Source organism: Gigantopelta aegis, chromosome 9 (genome assembly GCF_016097555.1).
Source record: "Gigantopelta aegis isolate Gae_Host chromosome 9, Gae_host_genome, whole genome shotgun sequence".
NCBI lineage: Eukaryota > Metazoa > Mollusca > Gastropoda > Neomphalida > Peltospiridae > Gigantopelta > Gigantopelta aegis.
In genome coordinates this window covers 48,254,209-48,266,295 of record NC_054707.1, presented here as the reverse complement: position 1 = coordinate 48,266,295, position 12,087 = coordinate 48,254,209, and the positions used below count along the sequence as shown (strand labels likewise).

General features: G+C 41.5%; 1 protein-coding gene across 3 annotated transcripts in view; it reads right to left on the bottom strand.

Annotated features, from left to right (window-relative positions):
- LOC121382294 (solute carrier family 28 member 3-like) overlaps positions 1–12,087 on the bottom strand; it is a 34,398-nt gene that overhangs the window by 17,972 nt on the left and 4,339 nt on the right. For 2 of the 3 annotated variants that reach the window (XM_041511862.1, XM_041511863.1), the window contains exons 2-4: positions 6,249–6,630; positions 1,989–2,133; positions 315–503 (exon numbers count right to left, since the gene is read on the bottom strand). In XM_041511862.1, the coding sequence (XP_041367796.1) occupies positions 315–503; positions 1,989–2,133; positions 6,249–6,421 (507 nt within the window). In that variant the 5' untranslated portion in view covers positions 6,422–6,630. Of the gene's footprint in view, positions 1–314; positions 504–1,988; positions 2,197–6,248; positions 6,631–12,087 lie in introns of those variants that run through there. The other variant, XM_041511864.1, reaches the window with a different exon arrangement.

Here is a 12,087-nt window from a genome sequence, read left to right as displayed (position 1 = left end):
GAAAAAGCAATTATTTCTGCTATTTCAACCGCATTGTATGATGACCTAGAGGTCAAATGAGCTATTTTGTAATGTAGCTATGCGTGTGACGTCAAAAGTCATATCCTGCTAGTATCAGGATATGACTTTGCTTTACCCGTCATCATTCTGTTAACAGAAACAGTGGTTACAGGATAAAACATTTTATCTAGTCATCCATCATATCTCGACAATATATGCGATTTCGGTATAGAAATTCATATCAAGGTATAACATATAGGGCTTACTATGTTGTAAATATCACACACATGTGAATACTTGATGCAATCACTTACCGAGAAGGCCATGGAGAATGCAGGTTGGCGACCAAACACGAATTCTGATCCAGCGCGTGTATGAGCGAGGAATTCCGCGACTCGGTCACCCATCCACCTGAACGCCTCATAGCCCCACCTCGTTCTCAGGATGACAAGGGCGAAGTAAAACTGCAGGATCAGTCCCCAGTACACAGGGTGCCACTTCACCTGGGGAACAGAGCGGGGTGGGTGGGGGCGTTAATAAAGGAAAGGAAAGAACTGTTTATTCGACGACACTTCAGCATATTTTAAGACAGTAGCTATTTGGTGTCTAATATTGGACTATTTCGACACGTTGTTAAGTTTTAAACTCCTATAAATTGTTGAAAAAAAATTCTGTGTAAATAGAAAAACGTTTTTCTTTTTATAATTACCATCAAACTGCATAGATTAAATCTTCTTTTTTAATACAGGGATGAAGGCAACTGATGGAACAGCCACGGTCAAGCATACGCAGTTCTACCGTTTGTCTCTGTACTGCAGTCTCGGTGGTAGGTACAGGGTTCACAGCTCGGTACAGGCTCCCACCCAGAGCAAGTTTTAACGACTCAATGGGTAGGTGTAAGATCACTAGACTCTCTTCTCTCTCACTAACAACTAACCCACTGTGCTGGACAGACAGCCCAGATAGCTGAGGTGTGTGCTCAGGACAGCGTACTTGAACCTTGGATATAGGCACGAAAATAAGTCGAAATGAATTAAATGCGTACTGCATTGTCAGTTACTTCAGTGACAGTGTTAGTCAAAGCTGAGGTAGTCTGCTGCTTTCCGCTAACGTTTGCTTGACTGGTTTTTAATTTACACGTTAAAACGAGTAACCACTGCGGGAACCAGTCAAACTGGTTTTTACATGTATAGCGATGGATGGTTAATTAGGTTCGTATTATTAAATTTAAAACTTAATGTTTTTATTTGATTTTTAAATTTCTTACGTAGTTAAATGCCAGTGCATTTTTTTTTACCTTGACGATAAGACTCACCCTAGCTATGGTGTCTTAATAAAACTGTAGGACTTTCCCTCGCTATGGTGTCTTCATAAAACTGTAGGACTCGCCCTGGTTATGGTGTAGTGGTAGAACTGACTGTAGGACTCGCCCTGGCCATGGTGTATTAGTAGAACTGTAGGACTCACCCTAGCTATGGTGCATTAGTAGGACTAAGTTTAGGACTCACCCTAGCTATGGTGTAGTGGTAGAACTGACTAGGACTCACCCTAGCTAATGTATATTAGAACTGACTGTATGACTCACCCTGGCTATGGTGTAGTAGTAGAACCAATTGTAGAACTCACCCTGGCTATGATGTAGTAGAAGTATCTAACTATAGGACTCACCCTGGCTATGGTGTATTAGTAGGACTAACTGTAGGACTCACCCTAGCCATGGTGTATCAGCAGGACTAACTGTAGAACTCACCCTAGCTATCATGTATTAGTAGAACTAACTGTATGACTCACCATAGGTATGGTATATCAGTAGGACTAACTGTAGGACTCACCCTAGCTATGGATTAGTAATAAAACTGTAGGACTCACCCTGGCTATGGTGTAGTAGTAGAACTGTAGGATTCACTCTGGCTATGGTGTATTAGTAGAACTAACTGTAGGACTCACCCTAGCTATGGCGTATCAGTAGGACCGACAGTAGGACTCACCCTGGCTGGGTTCATTGATATGATGTAGGTGACGAGGATGAAGGTGGTCAGTCCAGCCAGTGACACGAGATTGTCCGGAGTCTCCAGCGCCACCTTCACGACGAGCACTACAATAATCGCCACTGCTGACACCACGTACAGGACCCTACAAAGGAAAACCTTCTGTCAGGTACACCATGGAGCCACTGCTGACACCACGTACAGGACCCTACAAAAGAAAACCTTCAGTTAGCATGGAGACACTGCTGACACCACGTACAGAACCCTACAAAGGAAAACCTTCAGTCAGGTACACCATGGAGGCACTGCTGACACCACGTACAGGACCCTACAAAGGAAAACCTTCAGTCAGGTACACCATGGAGACACTGCTGACACCACGGACAGGACCCTACAAGGGAAAACATTCAGTCAGGTACACCATGGAGCCACGCTGACACCACGTACAGGACCCTACAAAGGAAAACCTTCAATCAGGTACACCATGGAGCCACTGCTGACACCACGTACAGGACCCTACAAAGGAAAACCTTCAGTCAGGTACACCATGGAACCACTGCTGACACCACGTACAGGACCCTACAAAGGAAAACCTTCAGTCAGGTACACCATGGAGCCACTGCTGACACCACGAACAGGACCCTACAAGGGAAAACCTTCAGTCAGGTACACCATGGAGGCACTGCTGACACCACGTACAGGACCCTACAAAGGAAAACCTTCAGTCAGGTACACCATGGAGGCACTGCTGACACCACGTACAGGACCCTACAAAGGAAAACCTTCAGTCAGGTACACCATGGAGGCACTGCTGACACCACGTACAGGACCCTACAAAGGAAAACCTTCAGTCAGGTACATCATGGAGCCACTGCTGACATCACGTACAGGACCCTACAAAGGAAAACCTTCAGACACCATGGAGCCACTGTGACACCACGTACAGGACCCTACAAAGGAAAACCTTCAGTCAGGTACATCATGGAGCCACTGCTGACATCACGTACAGGACCCTACAAAGGAAAACCTTCAGTCAGGTACACCATGGAGGCACTGCTGACACCACGTACAGGACCCTACAAAGGAAAACCTTCAGTCAGGTTCACCATGGAGGCACTGCTGACACCACGTACAGGACCCTACAAAGGAAAACCTTCAGTCAGGTACACCATGGAGGCACTGCTGACACCACGTACAGGACCCTACAAAGGAAAACCTTCAGTCAGGTTCACCATGGAGGCACTGCTGACACCACGTACAGGACCCTACAAAGGAAAACCTTCAGTCAGGTTCACCATGGAGGCACTGCTGACACCACGTACAGGACCCTACAAAGGAAAACCTTCAGTCAGGTACACCATGCAGGCACTGCTGACACAACGTACAGGACCCTACAAAGGAAAACCTTCAGTCAGGTACACCATGGAGGCACTGCTGACACCACGTACAGAACCCTACAAAGGAAAACCTTCAGTCAGGTACACCATGGAGACACTGCTGACACCACGGACAGGACCCTACAAGGGAAAACATTCAGTCAGGTACACCATGGAGACACTGCTGACACCACGGACAGGACCCTACAAAGGAAAACCTTCAGTCAGGTACACCATGGAGCCACTGCTGACACCACGTACAGGACCCTACAAAGGAAAACCTTCAGTTAGCATGGAGACACTGCTGACACCGCGTACAGGACCCTACAAAGGAAAACCTTCAGTCAGGTACACCATGGAGACACTGCTGACACCACGTGCAGGACCCTACAAAGGAAAACCTTCAGTCAGGTACACCATGGAGGCACTGCTGACACCACGTACAGGACCCTACAAAGGAAAACCTTCAGTCAGGTACAAATATAGGGATGACTATCAAACACCGCTATATAACCCTCCAATTTTTTTTTATAAAAAGTTTGTTTTGTTTAATGTCTATGAATAAGAAATAAATTGTATTAATCATTGGCTATTATATGTCAAACATTTAATAAATTCTAACATATAATCTTAGAAGAAATCCAGTACAGTTTTTCATTAGCAGTAAGGATTCTTATATTTATATTATATTATATTATATTATATTATATTATATTATATTATATATTTAATATATATATATATATATAAAATATATAACTACTCAAAAGAATTTAAGGGTCAGACGATATTTTCGACATTATTTTCTGAATGTCAATTATATTAGCTAGACCATAATGTCACGCATGGTATTGTTCCATTTTGACGAAAGTGGGTCTAAGCAACCCATAAATGAATTAAAATCCACTGTCATTGACACTGTCGACTAGTTCTAATGGCGAAAACATGCTTACATTTGCACGTAAATTAGGGCGAAAGCGAAAGGTCTGCTAAGTGCCCATATCTTGCTTTTTCACAAAGCGCTTCATTTGCACGCTTTGCATGTGTATTCCATGTTCCCAATGCTGAATTTCTGTATAATTGGAGCTTGCGTTCGTGTACGGTACACACTCCAAATTCGACAATGGTACGACGTCAACTGACTATCGAAGATCGAGGAAGGGCTATTGCTTGGCTTCAGGATGGCAATACGCAAAGAAATGTTGCTCTGAGACTTGGTGTCAGTCAGAGTGTCGTTGGCCGACTGTGGCAACGGTACCAATCAACGAATTCTGTTCGAAATCGTCCACGTTCGGGAAGACCCCGAAGCACTACAAATAGAGAGGACCGCTACATCACCAACATGGCTCTACGTCAACGCACAACCACTGCACACCGATTACGTGACAATCTGCGGACTGCGACTGGAACTCGAGTGTCTGATCAAACCATACGCAATCGTCTGATACCCAATAATCTACGCTGCCGTCGCCAGGCTGTTCGACCACCACTCCTACCACGTCACAGAACGGCCAGACGTCACTGGTGCACGCTTCATCTGCAGTGGGAACGTGTTCAGTGGGGTCGAGTGATGTTCACTGACGAGTCCAGGTTTAGTCTCCAGTTCAACGACGGTCGGGTTCGTGTCTACAGACGTCCTGGGGAGCGCTTCGCTGACGTTAACGTTAGACAACGTCACCGGTTCGGTGGTGGCAGCGTCATGGTGTGGGGCGGCATCTCTATCCACCACAGGACCCCCCTCTATGTGGTGGATGGCAATCTAAATGGAATCCGCTATCTGAATGAGATTATCCGGCCGTTGGTTCTCCCAGGCCTTCAGCAGATTGGCGGCGGGGCAGTTCTGCAGGATGACAATGCCAGACCCCACCGCGCCAGGGTGGTAACGGACTTTCTCAGACAACAAGGTATCGCCAGGATGGATTGGCCAGCATATTCGCCTGACTTGGCCCCAATAGAGCACGCCTGGGACGAATTAGGCAGGAGAGTTCGGGATAACCATGCCCCTCCGGCCAACCTTCATGATCTGGGTCAACTTCTTATGGCAGAGTGGCAGGCCATTCCCCAAGAGTTCTTCAGACGTCTGATCAACAGCATGAGGCAACGATGTGTCGAGTGTATTCGCGCCAGGGGTGGATTCACACACTATTAAACGAATGTTCTAATGTGTAAAATCCATGTTTGACAACCTTGAACTTTGACACCAATCTAATATGTCATGTGACTTTCTTGTATACAGTGACGTTTTTTTGGTTTTTTGGTGTAGTTTACATCATCAATCTAATACACTCTGAAACTTATTTGGTTATAAATTTTTGACCCTTAAATTCTTTTGAGTAGTATATATATATATATATATATATATATATATATATATATATATATATATATATATATATATGCTTTCCCATAGAAAGGAAAGTACATAACACAGTTTTTGATATACCAGTCGTAGAGCAATGATTGGGACGAAAACAAATTCAGTCAAATAATAGGTCCACTAAGGATGTTGGATCCTTGGATACACCTTTAACGTTAAACGATCGCTGTAGCAACTGAGCTAGATGACGCGTCCACTCCGATGTTCCCCTCACATTCATCTGACGTTAGGCGCAAGAAAAACACGATCGCTCGCACTTCTGAACAGGCCAAAGGTTTACTACTTTAATTTTACTCGAGCGGAACGTAGCCCCGTGGTAAAGCGCTTGCTTGGTGCACGGTCGGTCTAGGATAGACTCCCGTCGGTGGGCCCATTTGGGCCATTTCTCGTTCCAGCCAGTGCACCACGACTGGTATTTCAAAGTCTGTGGTATATGCTATTCTGTCTGTGGGATGGTGCATATGAAAGTTCCCTTGCTACTAATGGCATTTTCTTTGTTATACGTACCAGCGTAATGTCTTGATTAACGATCCGTTTTCCTGGTTTGATAAAGCGTCGCCAAGCCAGACAAATGGTCTTCCAGTCAATCTCCAGGTAAAACGTACGACAAGCAGAAAGACCCCAAACACGGTGCACACGAGCAGTCGTAGGGAGCCTTCGTCACCAAACCGTGTGTACATGGCGAAACCGAAATAAATGAAAAACAACACGCCCACTTTCAACCAGAACAATCGCCACAGCACTGCACTGTGCTCGTCGAAAAATGTGTAGATCTCGTTTTGAATGAAGGAAATACTTTAGTGCAACAGTTTCCATTCTGGTCTTCCCACCGTTTGCTTTCTTCAATCATATCATCTGGGGGGTTTTTCGGCAACAATTTATAATGGATCTGATCTGAGGTGAAAAAAAGTGTTCTCAATCTTAAATACCTCTATTATTATCAGTAATGTATCAAACAGTTTTGATTTTTAATAAACTTTAAGTTCATATCAGACGACAATAAGTAACTTAATGCTGAAGAAGAGTTATCAGATTATCGTACATCTGGACGACAAACCCGTAATACATGATACGTACCGTATCTCTCTGTACATTGCAGAGCGGAGTGGGCATTTGACAAAATAGTGATTCTGTAATGAACCGAAATAAGGAAAGTCGCTATAAACTATAAAAATAAATAACAAGCAATACGTTTTACAATGATATATTTATTACTAACAGATATTATGGAATTGATCCAAGCTGTGTTTTCTACTAAAATAAAACCCTTCCCAACGTTATCACAATAACTTCAATTACCCTCACAGTTATTATAACACTTATACTTACGACCATATTGCTCCCAGATGAAAAGACAAACTGCCTTTTTAGCACAAAACAAACCACAAAAAAAGCATGATCCTCCAAACAGCTTGGATCACACAAGATACAACGAGCACGAAACGTCAAAATTACCAGTAGAAATACATATATTGTAATAAAGACACTTAGCCTGTCTTCAAGTTTATTACAGTTCATTCCATGAATCTGGCTTTTGGTGATGGTGATGAGATAACTCCGCTGGTCTTTTTCAAAACAATTATACCTAAACATACTGAAAACTTGTTGTAAAAAATGCAGTCCCTTCAATACCCACAACCCCAAAAACAGTTTTAGTAAGTTTATATTTCTAATGCAAGGGTATAAAACACAAACATCAAAACAGACGTTGATGCAATGTCCGAAGGTCGGTAAAGCGTAACATTTCATTATGATCAGTTTGGTGACGTCATGATCACAAGTGCGAGAACTTTTAAAATAATGAAAACTCTGCCAGAAACAGACTATAAAGTGGAAACATAATTTATGAATTACAGTAAACTAGGGCTATGACTGAAAGTAACACGCCGTCGGTGAACTGGAATGCAGGTAATTTAAATAAGGAGTGAAAACACTTCAAACAGCACTGTCAGTTCACTTTTAAAGGTCCAATATCTTCCAAAACTGCAGTTCAGATAGTCAGTTATCTGATGACATATATTGAAAGGCAGAGAAATTTATGAAACTTTCACCAGGGCTTCTTCAACCGAGGAAAACCCCGCAGAAAACGAAACCTTAGATGGTGTTTATAATAAATATCAATATGTGGCTCCCAGAAAGAACCAAATTAGATCAACAGTAATATTTAACAGGCGTCGTCAGAGACCGAATTAGAGGTTTGACAGTTTTGTAACTGATCTTAAATTGCTTGTTAACGAATGTGGTTATGCTGAACAAGAGAGAATGCTTAGAGATGCAATTGTGTTGCACTTGTATTGTGATAAAGTCCGTGAAAAATATCTAGATCAAGGTGACGACCTTACATTAGAAATGATAATACGAATAGGACAGAATCACGAAACTTCGCTACAAAGCATGACAACAATTGGGCATGAAGATCCCAAGGTTAATAAGGTAACCACGAACAGATTTTTGAAAAATAAAAAAGGCTCACATAGGTGAAAGACAAAAAATAAAACCTAAAACGTTAGATAAACAAGTAGTCGGGTCAGAACTATGTGGAAGATGCGGATTCGAAAAGTCACATAGAAAGTGTCCAGGTACGAATAAACAATGCCGTAGAAGAAAGAAACTTGGTCATTTTGCTAAATTGTGCAAAACTAAATCTATACCAGTTGATACAGTTGGTTGTCACAGTACTTGTCATGCACAATTTTGTGCATTTGAAAATAAAGATTCCCCAGAAGACTACTCGCATCTAGTTCAGGCTGCGAATTCTCCAGGAGGCACAAAATTGTTTGTCAAGTTGGATGTGAATGGCAAATCTGTCCACACAGGAACAGATAGATCATTACTACCTTTTAACATATTCAAAGGAATTAGTATCAAACGTCCACTCCTGAAGAGCGATAGGAACGTCAGAAGTTATACTCTACATCCACTCAATGTAGAAGGTATGATCACACTGTCAGTAACATACAAGGCTAACACTGTTCATGTTAAGTTCTACGTGATTCATCTTAATCAGAAACCCCTTCTATCTGGTTATGCAAATGAACAACTAGGCCTCATACAGAGAACTTACACAGTCTCAGAAGAGCTAAATAGATATCCTGAACTTAAGTCGACAACAGCTACTCTTCCGGGTACTTATCGATTAAAGATTGATCATACAGTCTCTCCTGTAATTAATGGACCAAAACGCCAGACAAAGGCATTAGTAGACAAAATCACAGATAAACTTAAAGAAATGGAGACCAATGGTCATATCACCAGAGTTACTAAACCTACTGATTGGGTGAGTTCCACGTTACTGTTAAAACGGGCAACAAAGTGCGGATATGTCTAGATCCAAAAGACTTGAATCGTCCTATATGCAGGGAACATTATCCCATTCCAACCGTCGAAGAAGTGGTTGCGTCATTTCCCAAAGCAAACGTGTTCAGTGTGTTAGATGCAAAATCTGGGTTCCTTCATATTCAGGTGGACTATGAATCAAGTTTGCTAACACCATTCAACACACCAATAGGCAGATTCCGATGGCTAAGATTACTGTTTGGGATTAAGTCAGCTCCGGAAATATTTCAACGTATTAATAGACACAATGCTTGAAGGTATATAAGTGGAGCAAAGGCTATTATGGATGATATTCTTGTTGGTGGTGAGAACGATGAAGATCATGATCGCATCTTCAAAGAATGAATGAATGAATGTTTAACGACACCCCAGCACGAAAAATACACCGGCTATTGGGTGTCAAACTATGGTAATGCAAACAAATAAAGTGATGATCAACATCAATATAAAAATTCAAGATCTAAACAAAAATACTGTGTAAAGGACTGTACAAAAATACAAATGTCATAGATAGATACTGACTTTTACTCAAAACTTCAATTGTGTGCTGTATTGGCCATTCTCAAAGAGAATGTTACACCCCTGCACCACGGTGAGGTTACAGCACGCGCAGGGGTTTCAAAAAAGTTACTCAACGAGCAGTCGAATATAATCTGGGATTGAACTTTGACAAATCTCAGGTCAAACAAACCAAGGTCAAATATGCTGGTCATGTAGTTACTGAACATGGCTGAGAAGTTGATCCAAGTCAAATGAGAGCACTGATGGAAATGCCAGTTCCTCAGAACAAGGGTGATGTACAACGTTTCCTAGGAATGATCCAGTACCTTTCCAAATTCATACCCAATCTTAGCGAAATTGATGCACATTTGAGAGAAATAAAAAAGATGTCGAGTTTTAGTGGGAAAAAACCACATCAAGAATCTTTTGATAAACTTAAAGAACTGTGCAGCACAACTCCAGTGTTGGGCAAGATTCGATTAGAAAAACCATCCGTGATACAGTGTGATGCAAGCAGATATGCATTAGGTACAGTACTTTTGCAGCAAGGACATGCAGTCGCTTACTCTTCAAGAGCACTTACAAAGACTGAAAGACGCTATGCACAAATTGAGGAAGAAATGCTCGCAATTGTACATACTCGTAGTTGCAAAAAGTTTCATTAAAATATTTTTAGCAGACCAGCAACAGTTGAATCAGATCACAAACCATTGCAGGCTATATTTAGCAAACCTCTTCTTTCAGCTCCAATGAGACTGTGACTTACAAGCCAGGTAAAGACATACCTATAGGTGATATGCTCAGCCGAGCAAACCTTCCTGATCAAGAAGTTGATGTTGAATCAGTACATATGGGTGACTATATCGCAGTTACATCGTCAAGGTGCAGTCAGTTTCAGCGCTGTACTGCAGATGAATTGAATGAACTTCATTCTGTCATTCAAAAAGGTTGCCAGATAAAAAGGAACAGATTCCTCATTCTATTAGAGAATATTGGAAGGAAAGAGATAAACTCTCCATTTCCGATGGTATTGTGTATAAAGGTATGCGTATTATTGTTCCACCTAGCCTGAGACAAAACATGTTGACACAAATTCATGCTTCGCATTTTGGAATCACCAAGTGTAAGCAGTGTGCTCGTGAAGCTCTCTTTTGGCCAGGAATGACCTCACAAATTGAAGATTTAGTGCGTGACTGTGTTAAATGTAATACTTACCAGAAGAAACAGAGATCTGAAACATTGCTGCCAAGTAAAACGCCAGATTACCCATGGGATTGGATCTGATATCTTTGACTTTAAAGGTGATCACTATTTACTCACAGTTGATTACTTTTCCAAGTACATAGAGGTAGACAAACGTCCAGGCATGAGCAGTATGTCGGCCATAGAAACTCTGAAAAGTCAGATATGTTGACATGGTATTCTTTAGAGGATGCGTACGTTTTCTTCGGTGGAATTTGGAAAATTCTGTGAAGATTATGACATTAATTATGTTACTTCTTCACCGAACTACCCCGAGTCGAATGGTGGAGCAAAGATGGCTACACAGACAGTTGAGAAACTTTGGACTAAAACCAGTGATAAGCAGTTGTATTTGTTGAACTATTGAACAACTCCTTTGGAAACTTGTTATTTTTCACCAGCTCAACTTTCAATGGGTAGAAGATTGAGAAACAAGCTTCCCATTGTTAGAGAGTTACTCAAGCCCAAGTCGTAAGACGTCAATGATGTAAAGGAACATTTAGACACTGATAAAGAGAGGCAAACAAGATATTATCATCTGGAGATCCAGTGAGAATGGCTCCACTACCAGGTACTGACAAATGTTTACCAGCCAAAGTAGTGTGTCATCATTCCAGTCCTCGTTCATATATTGTTGAATGCAACAACAGGGAGTACAGGCGTAATAGATGTCGCCTTGGTCTGTCAACCCAAAAGGCACATAAACAATCTTCATTTGTTCCGAGACATGAAAGGAATACATGTGATGACTTTGTCATTGCAGGACCACAATCTTGTAAAACTCCTGTCAGCTTGCCAGAAAAGACTATTGTTAAACTCTCAGAAAAATCACCAGCGAAACCAAAAACTGTTTTGAAAGAACCACAACAGTCCAGTGTAAAATATCAGTCTAAGACTGTTAAAGTGGCATATCGTCCATCTTGTGTTGTTACTAGAAGTGGTAGAATTAGTAAGCCTTTCAGTCGTATTGATCTGTAGTTATGAAGTTTTATTTCTTCAAGTACAAGTATTTGTATCCAGAGTTGATGCTAAATGCTAAAATGTTAGTTGGCAATATTTTATTTATTATAATTATTTGTGTTAAGCTGTACTAATGTTTCCATAATTCAGTTAATAGTTTCAAGAAAGATTCTTTATGTTGGTCTTTGTTTGCAGTTGAAAACACTGACATTTAGATCTTATTACTGTGCAAGTGATACTGTCCATAACTGACTTTAAGATAATATGGTATATTTAAAGCGCCACAATCATGGTTAGGATTTTTGAA